Below are 20569 nucleotides of genomic sequence, written 5' to 3'. Positions count from 1 at the left end.
ATATGATATCAGTGATATGTTGGACTTCAGGTGCCTTTGATAAAATTGCGATAATTTTTGTGTGTTGCAAAATAAAACAAATTGTTAGTAATGTGGTGGATTCCAAAATTATGTTATTGCTTTTTGTGGAAGGGAGAGAAGATTAGCGGTTCACCACATTACTCTGTTTATGGTCGATAGTGTACATGCTCTCGGCGTATTAAAGATTTATCAATGATAAATGAAAAAAACCGAAATTGGAATGAAAATTGTGGTTCACTGCATACACCACAATTATTCAACAATTTTCTTGGTATCAACTTCGTTCATAAAATGCATAGTGACGGTGGGATTTAGTCGTTGCGTGCACATATGTTATCATTTAAAAAAAAAGAAATCCTTTAATGATCTAACTTTTTTTTTCATAACAATGACTGTTTTACATCTGAGTATTCCCAGATAAATCCGTTCTTGTATTGTAAGCTCTCCATAACAATTTAGACAAATTCAAATGAAGTGAAATCCAGGAACCATGCTTCAAATTAAATATGTCTATAGCAGCAAAGGAGTAATTAACAATCATCGTTTTTATTTAAACAGCCTATACATGGTGCTTTGCAACAGTCCATTGCAAAATTTTGTGTGTCAACACTATGTCTAAGCACAAATACGGCTTGCTTCTTTCTCAAATGTTGGATTCTCTATCAAAACCACTGGAAGAAGAACAAGTCTGGGCTTTGTGCTATAAAATCTCTCAAAGCCTGTTGACTCAGACAGGTAGTTCGCCATTGAGTGGTATACGAATTACCATCGAAACTATTTATCTTCTAAAAGATGGAGGAGTTTCGTTTGTTTGTAACGACAGTCAGCTCAAGGAAAATGTTTCATACAAACATACAAATGATCTCAGTAAGGTTTTAATGGCGTGTTTAGAGAATGGAAGTCCAAATAAACAACTTCAACGTCAAGTGGGTGGTGAACTGGAATCACTTCTTTGGAATTTGTCTTTCGGTGAATATGATCATGGCGGTTTCCATTGGTTACGCATGGTAGACATGTGTTGCGTCAGACACACTCCCACCAAACTAATACCATCGGTTTACTACACTTCAGTTTCGAAATCCCTTGTTGAGGAAGCAATAGGAATGCATAATTTTCTAGCTGTCGTTATGACTGTCATCAATCAGGAAAAATCAAAGGAAGATTCTTACTTTGCGTTTCAGTTGTATCAGGTATTGTACGGTGAAGTGGTCATTTGCAACGAAAGTATTCTCTAATATACCACGTTAATACGAAGATTGTTTAATGTCATTCCAGGCTCGTCCAGTAGTAGGAAACTGGCTTCAATGTATGTCAGAAATACGCCGAGAAAAAATAAAAAAAGAAAAAACAGAAGAGAGCTCGCCGTCTTATCAAGCAGATGCTTTACCTTCCCCGATCGCCCGTTTCTCAAACAACTCCCTCACGACCATTGTTGAGAAACAGGAAAACACAGAAAGCAATTTACAAGTTTTAAAACCATCAAATCAGAGCACACCTGCAGCAATATGTCGCAAGACACGTAAAATACTTCGTCCTCCACAACGTTTGGTTAATCAGGTGACAACTTGGATGATGGAAAACAGCCCCGATCATGATGACGACTCATGTCGTCACGAAGGATCAGAGTCGTCAGAACATGAGCATGTGTCGTCATCTATTGGTTGGCTGCAAGAAATGAAAAGGATAAGACGTGTTCTTACTGAATTGCAAATTGACACGGCAATGGATAACGAAATGACTTATAATGCCTTGCGCAACGGAAGTATGTGTTTTTGTTGTCGAGCGACAAAATTTACCTTGTTCAGCAGATCGTATGGGATTTGTGAAATATGTGAGAGAAAAAGCTGTTTGTCTTGTATAAGAACTATATCTTTGCGAGACTTGAGTAAGGAAACAAAGAATTCCACTATGTGGTCACGTGATTCAGGAATGATTTCTCGTGACAGCGATGATTGGTCATGTGATGTAAGTCATGTTGAAGCGGGCGGTGTGTTTGGTCAAATTCGAAGAATATTCAAATTAAAATCTCAAAATTATGAAAAATTAACGAGTGAAATTTGCAAAGATTGTGTTGAATTTATTCAAAAATATCATTGACAATAACCCAAATATGTATGAAAATCAAATCTCCGCAATATTTATCAAACATTTTGACTGGATTATTAGTTATGTAAATATGATATATCATTTGTGATATTAAAAAACCTTCAATTCACCATTTATTAGAGAGCAAATGTTCGACACGCACGTGGTTAATTTTCTAAGGTACTCGTGACACTCACGCGAGAGAAATCACGAATGTGCGTTATGTACAATTGCGTATCCCGTGTTTCGGAACTCGTGGATGAAATATAGTTCAAATATTACAATGAAAAGTTTTTAACTTTACATTAATATTTTGCGTTGTTAATATAATTATAAAAAATGACTTTGTGCTCAACTGGGCATTTAATTTGAAGTGGTTAATGTAAAACCGCTCTGAACGACAGTGTTTTGGCGGGCAACGAATAAAATGAGCTACGTTACGAATCGAGCGAGACCTTCAGAACTTGCTGAGAGGTTAAAATCTTTCGATACCAAATCTCGGTCACAAAGTCCCACTTTAGCTGATAGATATGTGGGCAGAATTGCAGGTATTTTATTGCATAATGATTTTGAAAATAGTTTACATGCGTAGTGCGTTTTGAAGTTTGTTGTTTTATTGTTTATAATTTATATTGAGTATGGTCGCCATTGTGAAACTTGAGAAATATTTTTAGCGTTGTTCTTGTAATCTGACGAAGTAAAATGCACGCCGAAGCACATGTTTTCTTGTGAATGTAACATTCATTATCGGCCAGTTGTATGAATAATCTGCCGGTATTCATTATGTAAGACTTTGTAGGATTTTAATAGTCCATTTCCTCCAAATAATCGATCATCCTTTGTTGTTCTTTATCAATTATATCCTTGTGTGACCACTGATCCGGACAGGTGGGTTTTCTAGCTGCAAGGAATAAGTCCAGCTTGTTTATTTAATGCTTTTTCAATGAAACCAAGATTGTTTGTACAAAAAACGCTATGAATAAATGAATAATATAATATCTGCTTTGCTTATTTTGTAAAAGGCAGTGTGTTGATTTTTTATATAGATGTTTAAGTATGCGAGACACCTTTTTTTGAATGTGTTATAAATCGCAATTTTGCCAACGTCAGTAGAGCCAGGTGAAACCTGTTCCTTTGTTGATGTTTAGTTTCTAGGATTTAAGTGTTTTGCTACGTACATCGCACCGTGTCAAACGTTCACCGGAAAAAGCTAATTTCCTTTCGGCAAAAACGCAGTTTATTTTATCGAAAAACACAGACATTGGAAATATGATATGAATGCGGTTGACCTGCTTTTGATGAAATGTAAAGTTTACCAAAATTATACATGTTGACCAGTAATGTTCGCGGCTTATGTTCATTAGGATTAAATTCAACGACAAGTGCGGAATTGATTATCCTATCGTTTATTTACAATTTAAATTTTGAATAGACAGAACGCTGTTTATTCAGACGCTCAACCTAGTCAAATTCAATGGGTTTCACTTTCGAAATAAACTTCAATGCTGAAATATGATTATCCGGTGAAGCACTGAAAGTTAAAGTTAACTTAAAGATTAAGAATGATGGGCGAAGAGGTTGAAGGTACGGAGTATGATGTTTTGCGCCGTTCCGTTTCAGAGCAACGCGATGCGGTACAGAAGAAAACATTCACGAAATGGGTCAACTATCATTTGCAAAAGGTGAAAAGCCCGTTTCTTGTTGATAGTTTTTGAAGCGTAATCATACGGTGAGATAATAATATACACGTTCTCTATGTGTTGTGACGCTTCATATGTTGTACATTTTTTTGCATCATTAAATAAAATATTAGATTACCACGTCTCTATGTGGTATTGCAGTCTGCTATTTGATAGATAATTTTGTAAAAATTCCTCTTCAATCTTCATGTAAACCGCAGTCATATTATTATTTTGGAGTGTTAACTCTCTCGATAACAATTTCGTCCGGTTGTGCGATAAACCTCAATCTTGTGTTTATATAAGGCGATAAAGGGACAAATCGCCCTATTTAGACTTGATTAAAAACACATGTTTTGGAAATTTTGTTGTGAATTGTTTATATTGTTAAAATGAAAAATGGTTGGAATTCAAAAAGAAAAGCGATGAACAATTTTGAAAATACTTTATGATTACATTTTGTATGTCATTTTGTAATAATAGCTTTGTACAATAATCCGTGCTGAATTTTTTCACCATTTTTATATTTTCTCCTAGCTTGATGTTGTTATTGAAGACATGTACGAAGACTTTCGAGATGGCATAAACTTATTGCTTTTACTGGAAGTTTTGACGGACGAAAAATTGGTACAGAGCATAACAATATTTAGAAATGAAAAGTCAAGTGTAGTTTTCTCATGAATAGTTGAAATTTTTGTAGCCCAGAGAAAAAGGAAGCATGCGCTTTCACAAGCTTCAGAATTGCCAAACAGCTATCAAATTTCTTCTAGAAAACGGGGTATTTATAATGTAAATTCCGTCGTTGTTAGTAAACCAGCTTATCATAGTAACTGAGTTTTGCGAGTTGTTCCAGGTGAAAGTTGTGAATATTCATGAGAACGAGATCGTCGATGGCAATTCAAAGATCATATTGGGTCTTATATGGATTATAATCTTACATTTTCAGGTACTAGCAATGTTATCCATGAATGTACCTACTTGATCCTCCAACTCATAAGACAAAAAATTCTTTAAATGTAAACGGGTTCTCAATTTTTCCCTGTGCGTTGACCAAATCCTGTTCTTTTGTAGATGTCTGACATCAAAGTCATTGGACAAGTTGAAGACATGACTCCTAAAGCAAAATTATTACATTGGTGTCGTAAAGTTACAGAAGGGTAACGGTGTTTAGATTCAGAACGTTATAACGTTTTGATGCATGTATTCATTCGCTCCATTCATTTGTGTTGTTTACAAAATTTATCTTATCAGGTATCCTCAAGTTGTAATTTTAAATTTTACAACTTCCTGGAAAAATGGTCTTGCATTCAATGCAATTTTACATAGATATAGGTGAGATGAAAATCCATAAAGCAAGCAGATACTTATTTTGAACATCGATTGTTCCTGCAATTGTTAAGAATAGTCTCTTATTCAGTTCATTGATTGTTCTTTTTATGATTTGTCATTTTGCTATGTTTAAGGTTTCTCTGCCCTTTAAATTGTTTCCATATTTTCTAAATTATTCTTAAAATTGTTTCTTTCTTTTGTTCATTGTTACTCTACTTACTCTGCTACATTAAAATTATTTACAGACCCGATCTGATAGATCTATCAACGTTGAGTTCTTCTACACCAGAACACAATGTCAACAATGCCTTCATTGTTGCAGAAAAGGAGTTAGGAGTTCCTAGGTTACTTGATGTAAACGATGTTGTATCGGACCATCCTGACGAGAAGTCTATAATGACTTACGTGTCTTCGTTGTATAATAAATTTCCAAGAGCTGTGACAATGTTCGAGTCTACAGAAAATGAGGTTTGAACGGGTGATTTTTATCGAGGATTCAGCGATTCCTTGTATTTAGCAGCTGGTTTGTGTTGTAGGAAAATGTTTTAAAGTACGAACAATATTGCGAGGAGAGTAAAGATCTTATTGCGTGGATTCAAAGGGTCGTCATTCAACTGGAAAGTCGAACGTTTCCTACAACAATAAAAGGAATGAAGGTTCAAACTTATGCCAAACTAGTTGATAATTTAGCCATGGTGTTTTACTGTTGTATGATGTTTTTACATCATGTTTTTGCTAGGATATAATACAAGATTTTGATAACTTCTACACGGACGAGTTTACTCGTATGGAAGCAAAACGCAACCACGTTAAAGAAATCTTGAAAGAATTGCATGTACGTTTAAATGTTTTTAACGCGTCTTCATGCTAGCGAGCTAGCTATATTGTGGTTAGTGTCTTGGTTAAAGATACAAATAATAAGTATTTTTTTGTTTGTGCAGTCATTTTACGGTGCAATGTCTAGTTGGTTAGAGTTCCCACATGGTTGTCATCCAAGAGATGTTGAAGTGGTAAGATCTATGTATGTAATGGTCTCTACCATCAAACGATGTCAAAAATAAAACTATTCCTAAACTTTAAAGTTCTTAAGTCATTATCTATATATATCGTTGTGTAGTTGTGGCTGCGTGTTTTGCGTTGTATCGAAGAACGTGGAGCAACGTTAAGGGTCGAAATGTCGCGGTTTGTTGCATGAATTTTTGTCACCAACTCATTTCTTTCGTAATTTTTTAATCTTTATTGTTATCGTTTTATAGAGTGAAGAAGGTTTACCAGATTGCTAATCACATCACTCAGGAGGCTAAAGAAATGGAAAAGACTTTAACGGAGCTCGAATTATCCGTGTCTGAGGTTCCTCCAGTGGCCTGTGGTGGTGTATTGATATTTGATAGTTCTTGCTTATTTTGAACATATTGTATATTTTCTCTACTAGGCAGAGCGTGTTTGGAAGTCTCTTGATCACGACGTTGCTAATGAACGCTTTAGAAATGTTGAAGTGACGTTGAAGGTGCGCATGCCGAAGATGTTCTCATATTCTGATCACGTGTTACTGTTATTGCTGACGTCAATTTTTTCTCGTAGATGTTTCAGGATAGGTTACATCGGATCTATCAGAATTTTGAACATTTAATAACAGCTCATTATCAAGGACTGGAGGAAATACGAACGAGGTAATATGCAACGTACATGCCTAGAATATATTTTACAATGTATAATTACTTTTCATGTGAATTTGATTCTTCAGAATTCATCAAATCCAGTCAAGATGGAAGGTTTTACTGGAACGAATCTCTTTGTTCAATAACCACTCTTCATTAAAACAATTTTATCTCAAATTTCACGCGAAGACTGAATTGAACATTGATCGTGTTACCTTGGAGAAAAGATCAAAAACGGATTCGACTTTCATATTTCCCATTGTTAAAAAGGTTTCCAAAACAACATTACACAAACAGAATCTACCTTCACCAGAGAGTCCTATCACTAAGACGACAGTGAGTGGTGTCCAGGCCTTTTATGACGAGGATCCGAAGTCACCCAATAAGATTTCTAAGCGAGCAAACGAGCTTTCATTTGTTATAAAACGGAAACAAGATGATCTAACGTCTGCATTGTATGGTAATGGTGTCGATGAAGTTTCAAGACTTTATAAAGAACATCTAGTCAATGAAGAGGAAATTATGAGTTGGAAAGATGAAGTAGAAGCTGTTTGTGAACAAATGGTACGCATTTGTTTTGAATTTTTTGTTGTATTCCATTCTTTAACGTAATTGTTGCTTCTTAGAATGTTGAACAACGCACAAGAAATTTTTACGTTACCGTATTTTTTTCAGAAAACTAAACTTAACTATGTTGGAAATTTTGTTTGTCTTCATATGACTAGTGTCTGGTCTTTAAAAAGTGGAAAAGTTTATATGTGAATATTGAATAATGTTATCGATTATCAAACCATATGAGAATTGTAATCATTATCTAGAATGATGTTGAACTGAAACGTTGTTATTCTGAACTCTTGGTGCGTATTTATATAATTTCTTCATTCTCTTCATAACTATACATGTTACCTGTAGAATTATTCCTTTTATTAGACTCAGTCCACTGCAAGAACTCAACATCTAAAACGTCTTCTGACATTCGTGGACGAAGCGTCACGAGAACTGGTTTGGATGAACGAGAAAGAGTCCATGGAAATATCACGTGACTGGAGTAAGCCATGCATGAATGTCGATGAAATAAACCGGTGGAGACAGGTGTGTATGGGCGCATAGATTATAAATTTTAATGAGTTACTTTAGGACTTTTACTAAAGAGTGTGAGAAAGGTGGAGACAGGTGTGTATGGGGACATAGATTATAAATTTTAATGAGTTACTTTAGGATTTTAACTATAGAGTGTGAGGAAGGTGTATGGAGGATTGAGGTGTAAAAAATGGATCAGCAGTGGTAGTAGAGAGTGTGAGGAAGGTTTTTTAGGATTGATATGGGAAAATGGATACGCAGTGGTAGTAGTAGAATGTGTTAGGAAGGCATGTCTACGATTGTGGGTGGTGGAAAAATTGGATCAGCAGTGGTAGAAGAGGTGAAGGCATGGTTAGGTGGTGAGGATTTAGTGTGGAAGTTGTTGGACAGAAAGTTAGACAGAGCATTTAGAAGTTTGTTGAGAATTGTGGAAGGTGGAAAAATGGATCGGCAGTTGTTCATTACATTCTTTAGGATTTAAAAAGTGAAATGGAGATGCATGAAATCCAACAACGATCTGTGATTGACAAAGCCATAAAAATGTTAAAGATTGATCATCCAGCTAAACAGACCATTGAGGTGGGCTCCTTCAGTTAATACAACAGCTCTTATTTGTATATATTTTTTATAATTTACCTTCGCACTTTATTGTTGATCTCCAGACATACATAGCGTCACTACGTCGTCAATGGACTTGGATATTAGAAATAGACAAGGCGATGGAGCTACATTTATTGAATGCATCCATATATGATGAGGTTTGTGAAAAAGGTCCTTATGATCATGAAGATGTTCATTATTTTAATATGAGAATTTCCATTGACGTAGTTCTACACTGAAGCTGAGAAAATAAGAAAATGGATCGCGTTCAAGATAAAAGAATTGAACGAAACATCCCAAGACGATTATACGGAAGGAAATTTACAAAAAACATGGAAGAAATTAATGGTAAGAAAAACTTACGACTATCGTCTTCTATCATTTTAGCAGGTTTTTCCCATCGTAAAAGGTAAAGTCAAGGGTCTGTTGATGCTATCATTCCCTCCCATTCTTCAGACAATTATTCATTACCTGATAACATGTAGCAATTACTCATGTGTAATTCGATCACATTGTATTCGAAAGACAGCTGTTGTCGTCATCCTTTTTGCTATATTGTTTATTGAAAGTCGAAGTGTTGAAAACGTAGCGTGACGCTCGCTGCGTTTAATTTGAATTTTAGATTTTTTTTTCCGAATTGCGGATTATAATGAAGAGCATTGTTTACATACTATGTTCGTGAGCTGAAGTGCGATTTTGTTGAGCATGTTCTGAGAACAATCGGAGACGCGGTATCATATTTCCAAACTTCATGTACGCCTTTAGTATTCCGTGGCACGATATTGGAAGCCTTTTAAAATAATTAACGCTCCTTTTCGTGCGTATGTTTTCAACTTATGATATTGTTGCGCATCATACTGGTTATTCTATATCGTGGAAACTTAACACTTGGTAACATCATCCCTTGTCCTCCTTGTGATATGAAGACGAACAAAAAAACTCTCCTCAGACAAGCATGATTACAAAATCCACGTGGTTATACCGTGAATAATTATGTCTAAAGAGATCTCAAGCATTCAAGAGAATTTTACAATTGGTCTGTTCGTCTTGACGACTATCCTCGCTTTTCTCTTATGCTGTTTCGTTAAACGATTTACGAATAAATCAAAGCAGAATTATGCTATTGTCGACATATGTCGCTCTTGCTTTTGTATCATCACGAGTGTCTTTCGCTACACTAGAAGGTACGTATTTCGTCATCATATTACTTAAATATTATTTAATAAGCGACGTTTCCTCACAGTTTGTTTGTTTTACAGAATATGGAAGACGATTTACAATGGCCGTGACTCTAGTGAAGATTTAAGTGAAAACATCGACATGTTGTCGAACGATTTCCCATTAACCAGACTTCTTGCTTCGTTAGATTTGGTTGTAGCATACTCCAAGGAGTTTATCAACGAGTTATATTCTTCGCCAAAGCTTAAAGGAAAGCAAAAACGCTATGCTCTTATTCTTAAAAGCGCTAGCCCCGAAGCTAAGGCTGAGATTGAGCGATATTTTAGTTCTGTTGTTGAAGATGTATTGACTGTTCATCAGGTCAGTGTTCAATGTTTACATAATACCTACGAAGCTTTCGTTTATAACATGCAGCGCGATAATGTATTATCTTCATTAATAAAATGGAAAATTGCGACATATTTTAATGATTGCTATAACGCCTGGCAAAATTTTATGCCGTTAATCCCTCTCATCATTGCAATGACAGTTATAGGTTGTTGGAATGCAAATGTTTAAGTATTGTCTTTTTAATAACAATCATGTAGTAGCTCGTTTTAATTAGCACTTGTGAAATTATCATTTAATTTCAATATTATTTCATATCTTTAATAATCCACTCGTGTCTCAATTTATGTTATTATAAATACTTGTAAATATCTGTTAAATAAACGTACAAAATATGTAATAAAACCAAAATTTTCAAAGTTCAGTGTAAATTTTGTTTCTAGTGTGTTTGAAATTTCACCATTGTACGTATCTGTTGCAAAATTTGTGACAAAAAATTAATGGGAAAGTGTACGTTATTTATTGAAGTACCATCACAGATTGTCTCCATAAATTATGTTGAATGTGTTTCCTTTTATATCAGGAACTAAAGCAAGAAGCTTTACGCCAACATGATAAGTTAAGCTCATTGAAACTTCTCGGAAAGAGAGTGGTACCAATAAAAGAAAGATCAAAATATGGTGCATCCAACGTATCAGTTGAAGCAGTGTGCAATTACGATGAGACACAGCAGGCAAGCAGTCACTTATTACTTTACCATTTTCTTTGCACGAAGTACGATTTCCTGTCTTAATTCTAAACAATTTGTTTGTTGTCTTTAGCATCAAGTAAAACAAGGCGAAAAATGCACTTTAATCGATAATTCCCAGTATCAAAAGTGGAAGGTACGGACGCAATGATGTGTTAGGAATTTTTTCAAATCATTTTGAATAAACTTAAAATCATTTCTAACATTGTAACCAAGGTATTAACAAGCCAAGGTAAAGAATGCATTGTACCATCTGTTTGTTTTGTTATACCTGCTCCAAATCTTGAGGCTGAGCAATACATGACAAGGTACGGAGCTCAATTTCTTTACAGTCTTTGATAAAATTTCATCAATTATAACGATGAAAATTAATATTTTACTCATTGCAGTCTCGAAATTCAATATAAACATTTGCTGATGTCTTGGAAGGCTCGTTATTCTCATCTTTATAAAACGATCTCTACGCATCAAGTATCTTCAAATGTTAAAGTGTTGGAACTGCCTGAAAAGGTTTGAAGTAATTTTCTGACGATGAACTAGAGTTGAGTAAGGGATTTACAGTAGATAATAGGAATGTACTGCGTGACGTGCGAATTATTACGTGATATACAGGACTTTGATATAGCATGCCCTGTGGATAATTAAGGGATTGACAGTAGATAATAGGAATGTACTGCGTGATGTGCGAATTATTACGTGGTATACAGGACTTTGGTATAGCATGCCCTGTGGATAATTAAAGGATTGACAGTAGATAATAGGAATGTACTGCGTGATGTGCGAATTATTACGTGGTATACAGGACTTTGATATAGCATGCCCTGTGGATAATTAAAGGATTGACAGTAGATAATAGGAATGTACTGCGTGATGTGCGAATTATTACGTGGTATACAGGACTTTGATATAGCATGCCATGTGGATAATTAAAGGATTGACAGTAGATAATAGGAATGTACTGCGTGATGTGCGAATTATTACGTGATATACAGGACTTTGATATAGCATGCCCTGTGGATAATCGAAGTATTCACAATGACATTATCTACATTACAAATATTTAAATTATACACATGGCTTTGATTTATTGTTGTTGTTGTCATAGCGACGTTTTATCGTGACGATATAGGTAAAATTTCAAAGTTTGAACGACTCTGGCAGCGAGGAATTGGAAAGACTTTTAAAAGAACTGAAAGATTGTGAAGATGTCGACTTTGAAATTGATTCATCCAACAATAAAGCCAGCCAACCTAAATTTGTTGATGAATCAATCGTAAAAAGTGAAAACATCACTGGTACTTTTAGTGAAAATTCTATTTCTTTACCTCGGAAAGATTCTGAGCATACAATGAACGAGTTACTCCTGTGGTTGGAAAAAACACAAGATTTATTACAAACTAAATCACTAACTTTGCCATCGAGTTGCGAAGCTGTCAGTGAGGAGTTACGAGAGATTAAAGTATGTCATGTCGTCTATAGTAGTTGTTTTAACTTTCAACATTCTTCATTTTTCTTTTAACATTGCATTTAGGAATTGCAAACGGAGAGACTGTTCAATAAAGAACCAGAGTATGAGTCATTACGTGACAAAAAATGGGATGATCCTGTTTTACGTGAAAAATACGAAAGATTGAAAAAGAAATGGATCACCATATGTGATCATCTTGAAGAGTATCAAAAAAGGTAACCATCTAAAAGTAGAATATTTTTCACTATTATCATCCATTGTACAAAATTGTTTAATCATATGGCTTTGTGTATCTCTTATGAACAGAATGGATTTGTGCCACACTTTATTTGAGCTTGTGAATGATTTTCAAAGATGGCTGAATCATGTCGAACAGATTCTTAGTGATCAACAGGGATTGACGAAGAACTCTCAATCTCTTCGTGGACAACTCAAACAGATTAAGGTATTCACAGCATAAGTTCACATCGTCTGTGTTTGTCACGTGACTTGTACCTGCTGTTTTCTTATCAAGGGAATTCAAAAAGAAATTCGGTTGAGGCGCGAGAAGATATATCAAATAAAACAAGCGAGTTTGAAACTTACTACGTCATCGAACGATGAAGCAAATGATGTCATCATGAGATGGGAGAGGTTGAGTTCAGAGATTCAGAATAGGGCTAAGCAGTTACTGACTGCAGTTGAAACACTGGAATCTTACCAGATCATGTACGCCACTGAGGAATTATGGGTGAAACAAATGGAGGAAACGCTGGTGTCGTCTGATGAACTGGGGCGAACGTCGGAGGAGGTCAGTGCTTGCGAAGTACTAAATACCTTGAATGTAAAATAATTGTTTTGCAAATGTTTTAAAAACTCTTTAGTTACTTTTTATTTGTTATTCGCAAATCTTTTAATCAGGAATTCTCGTTCGACATCCGAAAACATGGCAAAAGTATTGAAGCAGTTGTTTCCCAAGGAAATGGTTACATATTTGATAGTATGGTGAGCTGATATACACGCCTAAAATGAATTACATTTAACTCTATTCTTAAACACTAGAGATAGAAGTGTTAAAGTTGCTAACCATGAATTACATTCAACTCCATTCTTTAACACTAGAAATAGAAGTTTAAGGGTTAAAATTGTTTTGGTGGGATTATAGGATTTTGAAAATGGTTTAAAACGGTATGCAAAGAGTGTGGCTATACCTGTGGACGACTCTGTGTTCCTAAATGCTGAGGCAGCTAGGAGAGATATTGAAAATGAAGTAAAGTCTTTAATGAGTCGTTTCAAAACTCTTCAGCGTTACGTGGACGAGACACGTGATATGAAAAACGATGACGTTGATGGAGCAGAAATCGATGTTGAGAGAAAGAGATTGCAGTCTAAAGTTCAGGGTTGTTAGACTGGGTTGAATCACGAGAAGACTCTTTAGCCCATCAAAGTGCGCTGTTGCTGGAAAAAACTGATCTTAGCGAGCATCTGGAGCAATATAGGGTAAGTTTGATTCAATATTCACCACCTGGTTGATATATTGCAGCATTTGAGAATATCGCCTTGATCGAGTGGGGGCGTTTGAAAGTACTGTCTAAAAAGTACGAATTAATCTAATCCAAAGGTTTGGATTAATCTCAACTCAACCAATACACATCGTGCTTTTTAGATTCACTCAAATGTTGTGGAAGTGCCTTATTAAATATCAATTTTTACCAGAAAGAAAATTCCATAAAAAAGCACATGTTGTAAACTCATGATATGAGCTTTGTTTTTTATACAAAATTTTCTTTTTCGTAGCATGCATGCTTTTTCATAAATGTTCATTTTCAGTCGCTATGAATGACGTAACCATTTTAGCAAAAAATTTCTTTAAAATTTGACTCACACTGTGTTATGAAAACTTTTCTTTACACTTGCCGAGCAACATCACATCCGTGAAATGACCGCGCATTTTTCATCGCTTGCTTCGTTTTCAGTTGTATGTCCAGGCAGATGTGTGGTCACGTGTTGGCTTCAAGTCTCATGAATGTCACACCACATCAAGAATACTTTATAATCATGTCATAATACGATATTCATTCAACCTTGAAAAGTATACATATCTTACTGTCCGGTTGAGATTCATCAAACTCGCTGTAATTTAGGCACCAGATTATTGTTTTTTTGACGTGTCTTTTGAAAGGTTTGTCTTCATATTATAAGATGTATCATAGATGAACGAGAACTTTGTTGTTACCTTTATAGTTCCCGTGGTTTTAAAGAAACTATGAGCTATAATTTATGCATAGTTTGTTGGAGTAGCACAGAAGTAACAGCAGGTTCCATCGGAAAGAATAAAAAAACGATGCAAATGATGTGTCTATAGTGGCACGTTAAAGTCTTGTTTCATTTTATAGAAACTCTCCAAAGATGTACTAACGAGCGAGGAAAGCATCGAGAGCACTCTTCATGAAGGAAGAAGCTTCCTACAACAAAATAAACATAGCCTGCCAGTGTTTGCTTCTAACGATCTTGAAGCGAAGATGGTGAGTTTGGAAATACGATGGATGAGGTTACAACGTGAATCAGATAGCCGATATCGAAGACTTGTTGTTATCCACGAGAAGCTGTCTCGATTTGAAGAAGTGCTTCATCCTTTTGTTGTAAGTTTATTTGTGCCTTTCACTATTGTCATGTTGTTTGTGTCAGCGTATATACTAAGATGAATGTATATGTTGTCTTTTTTCGATAAAAAGAAGTCACAGCTTTCCATCTGCACAATTGTTGTATTGAGAATTTATAGATGTATTTAAGAACTATTAGTTTATACGGATAATTAATTAATCGGTGGAGTTTTGCGAATTGAAGAAGTTTCGCTTTTATTAATATTAATACGTCGAACATTACAGCATGTTAATGTCGCTCTAGTGTCAAATCAATGAAAGTTGGTTGTTTGGCAAAAGATTTTACGATATATTTTGTTTGTTAATTCATATCAACAATATATCAATAACGTTTGGTGTATAATTTATGTAAAATTAATGCAATGGAAACAGACAAACCTGTAGACAAACATACTCTTCTTACTACAAAATGAGACTATGTCTGTCTCGTTGTTTTTTAATTGTAATTTATGTAATCATCAACTGTTTGCTTGGAATTGTCTTAAATCATTCTTTGAAAGGTTAGAGTTGAATAGGAATATGTTTTGTGTTTAAATATGGTGATGTTTATCTTCGTGTTCGTCATGCATTCAAATGTTGCATTTTGCATGACTTTTCCTTTTATATATTTTTGTTTAATGAATTCCTTTAAAGATGCAAGCTGCTTTAAAACTTCGTTTTTTTTCTTTCTAAGTGGATTAAATAGTCAAGCTTCTGGATAAAACTTGGGCTTTAGTTTGATTTGGTGTTGTATTCACCAGACAACATCGGAATGCATGAATGAAAAAAACAAATTTGTATTTTTCTTTGCTAATTTAAATTGAAGTCATGCCTCTTCATAATGCTGACGTAAGCCATCTTTGGTCTGTTCTTGATCAAGTAGCTATTATCACGCATCCCTATTAAATCACTCGTAAAACGTTTGGTTTCATTTTTTTGTTAACATCAAAAAGAAAAGTAGAACCTGTGTTTTGCTGCTCCTATGTCTACTGACCTGATCACTTGCTCTTTATGAAGCATGCAGCCAGTAAAATGTCAAGAAAAAGTCATTACAACCAGCAATTAACAACTTCTTTACTAAGATTTAGTTGTCGCCAGTGTGTTTTATGTTTTCATCATAGAATCATAGACCTTTGTCAAATGTATGAAAAATATATTGTTTCTAATCTGTTTTTGCCATTAATATACACATTACTTTTCATTATCCACAGACATGGCTAGGTCGTGCTGAGAAGCAAGCGGATACCATAATAACCGAGGGCTCCGATTTGAATACACTCGAGCATGCGTTGGCACAGCACAAGGTACTACCACTACGTCTTTCCCAGTCTTCGGACTGTTGTAGTTTGTGGAACATGTTTAATTTTTACATCGTGAGTGTGGAAATTGACATTGTTAAATTGTAGTTTTGAATTCTCTTGGGGTTGTTTGTCGAACACGGGATTAGAAAATTATTTCAATGACGACTTAAATCTTACGTTTTTTGCTTGAGGACTGAGTAGTTTCACTTCGATATTATAAAAGTGGAATATAAGGAATGCGTACATGCAAATTTTAAATCCCGGATTACTGTTTTGACAGTTTACAACAATATAATCATGAAGTATAGACGATGATGTTTTATTCTATGCAGCATCGACTTTTATAAAGATTTTTTTCTCTTGTGATTTTTTTCATCCCCTTTTTAAACTTTCTACACAATCATTTCTTTTTGTGCACTCCTTATTTACCCTTGTATGTACGAGAATGATTTTATTTTTTATCGTTAAAGTACGACGCGTTCCATTTGTATATTTGCTTCACAAGTATGCCCTAATTGAAATTATTTACATTTCCGTTCGATCAGAAATTCACTTCGGACGTGAAGCGACACGAAAGCGATTTAAAAGAATTGAACCATCACGGCGAAATATTTCTACACGAAGCCAAGGTTTGTGCGATACTTCATGTATTTATGTATAAATCGATACAGTTTATGTATTTTACAGCTGATATGTTGTACGCGAGAGCATTACCATAATAAGGATTAAAATTTTGATGTTGTTGATCACAACGACGAATCCCCTTCAAACCTAAATTTTGTTTTAGGATAACTTTTATTTGAAGCGAGTTGATTATTTCGAGAAGTTTCCTATGTATGCGTAGAAATTTTACGAACAGTTATGTTTCTGAAGGATTTCGATGTATTTTGACTGCAATTCCTTTAATGCATCTATCCTATATTTCTGTAAAATACGCGTCTCATGTTTTCCAAAACACGCATTCGTGTTTCATTTCATCGAATTTCCAATAATCATCACAGTTTCGCATTTATAAATTATCTAGAAAATTATTGTGTATTCCTTGTTGATCTCTTATAAATGATAATACAACTCTTACTGAGTGCATGTAGAGACGCTTTGTTTTATCAAATACATCGAATAATTATTCAGAATTATGATAATTTTAGTCTTATAAGCAATCGACCATATAAAGCTTATGGACTAAGTTTTATGGTCTCAGCTGGTTACCACAGAAAAGTTGAGCAATAGTTCATTATTTTCTTCCACTAACAGTAATGAAATTGGTATCGTATGACGTAGGTAAATAATTCAATCAACAAGCATTGCATTATTCAACAACATTGCGTCGAAGCATTATTCAACAACATTGCGTCGAAGAAAATTCTATGATGACATAGTTAAGGTTCTTTGTATAAAATATTGGTGTTCGGGTGAACCTAGATAATTCTAACGAATAAAAATCATCCATGATGTAGCCAAGTATTTGTAACATGTTGCTCGAATTGCAATCGTGACAAAATACCACAAGAGCAGAGCATACTTCTAAAGATTTAACACAAATAAACATATGTGCTAAGGTTTTTCCACAGAAATTATCGTTGTTTACGCTGTACTTTTAACTGATCTATAAAAACCGGTCATATCGCACTACGTTGTTGCAACCAATGGCTCCAACATCTAAACGTTTTTCATTGTTGTAACATATGCTTTACGAGCGGCTTCATGTGATCAAGTGTAAACAGTGTAGGTCTGCTCATTAGATGCCCTATTCCTTTGTATATAATGAGTCAATGGCTCATCATAGGCATTCGAAGTTTCTAGAATTTCTTCTGTTGTGCAATCGTGTGCCCTGGACGGGATATACTAGTTTAAACAACTTGATATTCATTTGTCTGATAGGTTCACACAGCATGATCCCTTGTTTTTGTCTATATGTGGCTATATCATATTCACACCCCCTTCTTTAAACGCTAAAGTGCTTTAACTAGATAGTTTTATATTTGCATATTGTGAAGTTCTCGTTTACTAAGAAAGCTTAGGAGGAATGAACAGTTCAAATAAAAAAGACGTTGAAATACATCTGCGCGCTATTTGAAATCAGTATTAAGTTCAAATACACAGAGTAATTTCTAGCGTACGTAATTTCTGATTGCATCATTATTTTACATTGTCAACCACAGCTATTCCAAGTAGAACTTGAGAACTACGTCAACGCTGTTGAGAAACCGGAGCTTTTAGAGGGTGTTGCTAAGGATGCGCAAGAGCAGTCCTGGGCTCTAGAAAGTAAACTCTCCGATATCAACGAACGCTACAACAGATTACTGATTCTGTTGTCCGAGAAAGGATCCATATTAAATCAGTCTAGGTTACAACTGCATGATTATCATATCAAAACCAATCAAATTCTTCCATGGCTTTCGTCGTTTGAACACCGACTTGCTCTCATGATGCAGAAAGGCTCAAGGAACAACACGGAAGAAAATAAAACCATCCTTAAAGATGTTAAGGTAATGTTGCAGATTTTGCCATTCATGTTAACGCAATACAAATTATACAATGTGTACGTATGGCATTTGAGCGGCGATGGATAAAGAAAGTCTTTTGCAAATGAAAGTTTAGTTGTTTGGTATGCGCATACTTGACGCTCTTCTAGAATTCTGTTATCAATGGTGAGCTGGTTTGTCGAGTTTTCAAACGTAACAGCAGGACTTTTGCTTTGCGTGCAAACGTTATGATTTACATACAGAAAGACCTGTTGCATAGTAAAATTTTGACTTTTCGTTTGCGTTGATGTGTACTTTTGTATCTGTTTTTACTAATCTATCTTATTTCACATTCAGGCAAGTTCGCGGAGCCATGTTATTGTGTTAAAATACAATAGATTTTGAGATGACACATTTTAGGTGCCAGTCAGGCTTATGTGGTAAAAGCTTAACCTTTGCATGCGGTTGTAATTTAAGACGTTAGTTCCTTGACATCACATGGTGTTGATAAACACGATTGACTAATTATATTTTTACTTTCGTTTTCAAAGAATGTTTACATAAAATGCAGGAGTGTTGACTGTTGTTTGAATTCCGTCGCAGTGTCGTTTTGTTCATTAGATTTTAGGCTTGATTTTCGTTTAAATTTAAAAATTCCCAAGTACGCAGCTGTTATTAGGTGCTTTCCATAATATGCACTTATTATGTGCACGTGAACAGCATAGTTTTGATGTACCTAAACATTTTGTATGCACATTATGTGCACGTGAACAGCATAGTTTTGATGTACCTAAACATTTTGTATGCACATTATGTGCACGTGAACAACTAAGCTTCGATGTACCAAAGCATATTGTCTTATTCGTTTTTGTTTGTTGCTTCACTTGCTTGAGTCTGGGTCTTTCCAATGGAATGTTGCCAAGTGCAGATAACGCAGCCAATCTCAATTTACCAATTACATTCCTTCCCAGGCTCTTGAAGGTGAATTGCAAACTCATCACCCGGAAGTGGTTGCCATCAAAGTTGCAGAACAGAACCAACCAAATTCCGGTGCTCAGGCGTCGACCGTGTCTTCTGGAAAAACTGTAACTGAACGCTATGATAAATTGACTTCAACGTTAACATCATTTAAAACTGAGCTTCAGACCACCGTGATTACAAGTAAAACTGTCAAGGAAGACTCAAAGAAACTTCTTGAGTGTTTAACTGATGTTATGCAACAACTTGAAAGCTTAAAACCATTCCAAGATGATATTGAAATGTTCAAGGAAAAAGTTCAACAATTTAAGGTGAATTTTTGTTTCACGAGCCTGGTTCGTGGAGAGGATTGTTTAATAAATGTTTGCCAAATCTTGTTTTCTTTAAGACAGCATTCAAAACATGATTTTTGAAAAACTTTCCATTTCACAAACTTAGCATTGGGAAACTGCTAGCAATGGGGTTTTATGGACTTTTGTTTTTATAATTCTTTTAAGTTTATTTGCAACATAGCCTGTTTTGTGTGCTGAAAATCGTACCTAGAGCCTACTTGCGTGTATGTAAAATAGCACTCTCACTTATTTAGATCATTCAGAACGACATAGATCGCTGTCGTCCGAACGTAGAATCCATCAACGAACTTCATCGTAAGAAAAAGGTTAAAGGAAAGGACATCAAACTTGATCACTTGAATAACACGTGGCGAGAAGTGGTCACGTTATCTACGTCATTATTCTCTGAAATTACGACGTCATTCGTAGAAATTCTCGAACCAATTGTTGTTTGGATACGTGGTCAAGTGAAGAAACTGGAAAGGGGCGAGTTAGTGACGCATGATCTTCTTGTATTTGAAGATAACGTCTCGGTGTGTATTATTTTGTGATTTAATTTATAAATTCAACATCGAATTTTGTATTTTTTACTCGGACAAACATGATTATAATACTTACTATATCGATGTATTGTTCTCAAACTGCAGTATTTTCCCTGGCATTTCATAAACCATTTAGTGTCGTGTATTCATCGAGTT

General features: G+C 35.1%; 4 protein-coding genes and 1 long non-coding RNA gene across 6 annotated transcripts in view; 4 read left to right on the top strand and 1 right to left on the bottom strand.

Moving 5' to 3' along the window:
* Window positions 1-632: 632 nt before the first annotated feature.
* LOC124452259 (protein spire homolog 1-like) lies at window positions 633-2241 on the top strand. Its single transcript, XM_047002842.1, has 2 exons — window positions 633-1211; window positions 1297-2241. The coding sequence occupies exons 1-2, from the start codon at window positions 633-635 to the stop codon at window positions 2116-2118; spliced, it is 1401 nt and encodes a 466-aa protein (XP_046858798.1). The 3' UTR covers window positions 2119-2241.
* Window positions 2242-2328: 87 nt separating this feature from the next.
* LOC124451675 (microtubule-actin cross-linking factor 1-like) lies at window positions 2329-14629 on the top strand. Of its 2 annotated transcripts, none has more exons than XM_047002275.1 (32): window positions 2329-2654; window positions 3727-3788; window positions 4323-4412; window positions 4486-4563; window positions 4639-4731; window positions 4857-4942; window positions 5037-5117; window positions 5360-5582; window positions 5651-5770; window positions 5854-5949; window positions 6056-6124; window positions 6232-6296; window positions 6371-6464; window positions 6547-6621; window positions 6696-6784; window positions 6859-7336; window positions 7591-7629; window positions 7703-7864; window positions 8327-8431; window positions 8515-8610; window positions 8681-8800; window positions 10542-10691; window positions 10780-10842; window positions 10923-11014; window positions 11096-11216; window positions 11836-12165; window positions 12238-12389; window positions 12481-12619; window positions 12689-12964; window positions 13075-13158; window positions 13460-13653; window positions 14550-14629. In XM_047002275.1, exons 1-31 carry the CDS (start codon window positions 2534-2536, stop codon window positions 13559-13561), a joined length of 3951 nt encoding a protein of 1316 aa, XP_046858231.1. In that variant the 5' UTR covers window positions 2329-2533; the 3' UTR covers window positions 13562-13653; window positions 14550-14629. The 2 variants fall into 2 exon arrangements, with proteins under 2 accessions (XP_046858231.1, XP_046858230.1); XM_047002274.1 differs by having other exon boundaries at window positions 13319-13653.
* LOC124451678 lies at window positions 5591-7141 on the bottom strand. Its single transcript, XR_006950614.1, has 4 exons — window positions 7077-7141; window positions 6834-6987; window positions 6387-6721; window positions 5591-5747 (listed from the first exon to the last, which is right to left on the bottom strand). It is a non-coding gene; the product is annotated as an uncharacterized LOC124451678 (long non-coding RNA).
* Window positions 9096-10469, top strand: LOC124451677. The gene is made up of 3 exons (XM_047002278.1): window positions 9096-9636; window positions 9712-9991; window positions 10402-10469. Exons 1-3 carry the CDS (start codon window positions 9446-9448, stop codon window positions 10408-10410), a joined length of 480 nt encoding a protein of 159 aa, XP_046858234.1. The 5' UTR covers window positions 9096-9445; the 3' UTR covers window positions 10411-10469.
* LOC124452258 (titin-like) overlaps window positions 14550-20569 on the top strand; it is a 21326-nt gene continuing 15306 nt past the window's right edge. Inside the window, exons 1-6 of the mRNA XM_047002841.1 lie at window positions 14550-14795; window positions 16007-16099; window positions 16642-16725; window positions 18259-18585; window positions 19533-19850; window positions 20126-20404. Coding sequence (XP_046858797.1) covers window positions 14676-14795; window positions 16007-16099; window positions 16642-16725; window positions 18259-18585; window positions 19533-19850; window positions 20126-20404 — 1221 coding nt within the window. The 5' untranslated portion in view covers window positions 14550-14675. The remainder of the gene's footprint in view (window positions 14796-16006; window positions 16100-16641; window positions 16726-18258; window positions 18586-19532; window positions 19851-20125; window positions 20405-20569) is intronic.

Source organism: Xenia sp. Carnegie-2017, unplaced genomic scaffold (genome assembly GCF_021976095.1).
Source record: "Xenia sp. Carnegie-2017 unplaced genomic scaffold, XeniaSp_v1 HiC_scaffold_24, whole genome shotgun sequence".
Lineage (NCBI taxonomy): Eukaryota > Metazoa > Cnidaria > Anthozoa > Malacalcyonacea > Xeniidae > Xenia > Xenia sp. Carnegie-2017.
This window is presented reverse-complemented; position numbering and strand designations above follow the sequence as displayed.

Excerpts from the sequence above, each read along its gene's own strand:
- LOC124451675 (XM_047002274.1), top strand. The coding sequence starts at position 2,534 with ATGAGCTACGTTACGAATCGAGCGAGACCTTCAGAACTTGCTGAGAGG. Across the intron at positions 5,583-5,650 it reads TCGAGTCTACAGAAAATGAG|GAAAATGTTTTAAAGTACGA; the intron begins GTTTGAACGGGT and ends TTTGTGTTGTAG. Across the intron at positions 10,843-10,922 it reads CCCAGTATCAAAAGTGGAAG|GTATTAACAAGCCAAGGTAA; the intron begins GTACGGACGCAA and ends ATTGTAACCAAG.
- LOC124451677 (XM_047002278.1), top strand. The coding sequence starts at position 9,446 with ATGTCTAAAGAGATCTCAAGCATTCAAGAGAATTTTACAATTGGTCTG. Across the intron at positions 9,637-9,711 it reads GTCTTTCGCTACACTAGAAG|AATATGGAAGACGATTTACA; the intron begins GTACGTATTTCG and ends TTTGTTTTACAG.
- LOC124452259 (XM_047002842.1), top strand. The coding sequence starts at position 633 with ATGTCTAAGCACAAATACGGCTTGCTTCTTTCTCAAATGTTGGATTCT. Across the intron at positions 1,212-1,296 it reads TTGCGTTTCAGTTGTATCAG|GCTCGTCCAGTAGTAGGAAA; the intron begins GTATTGTACGGT and ends ATGTCATTCCAG.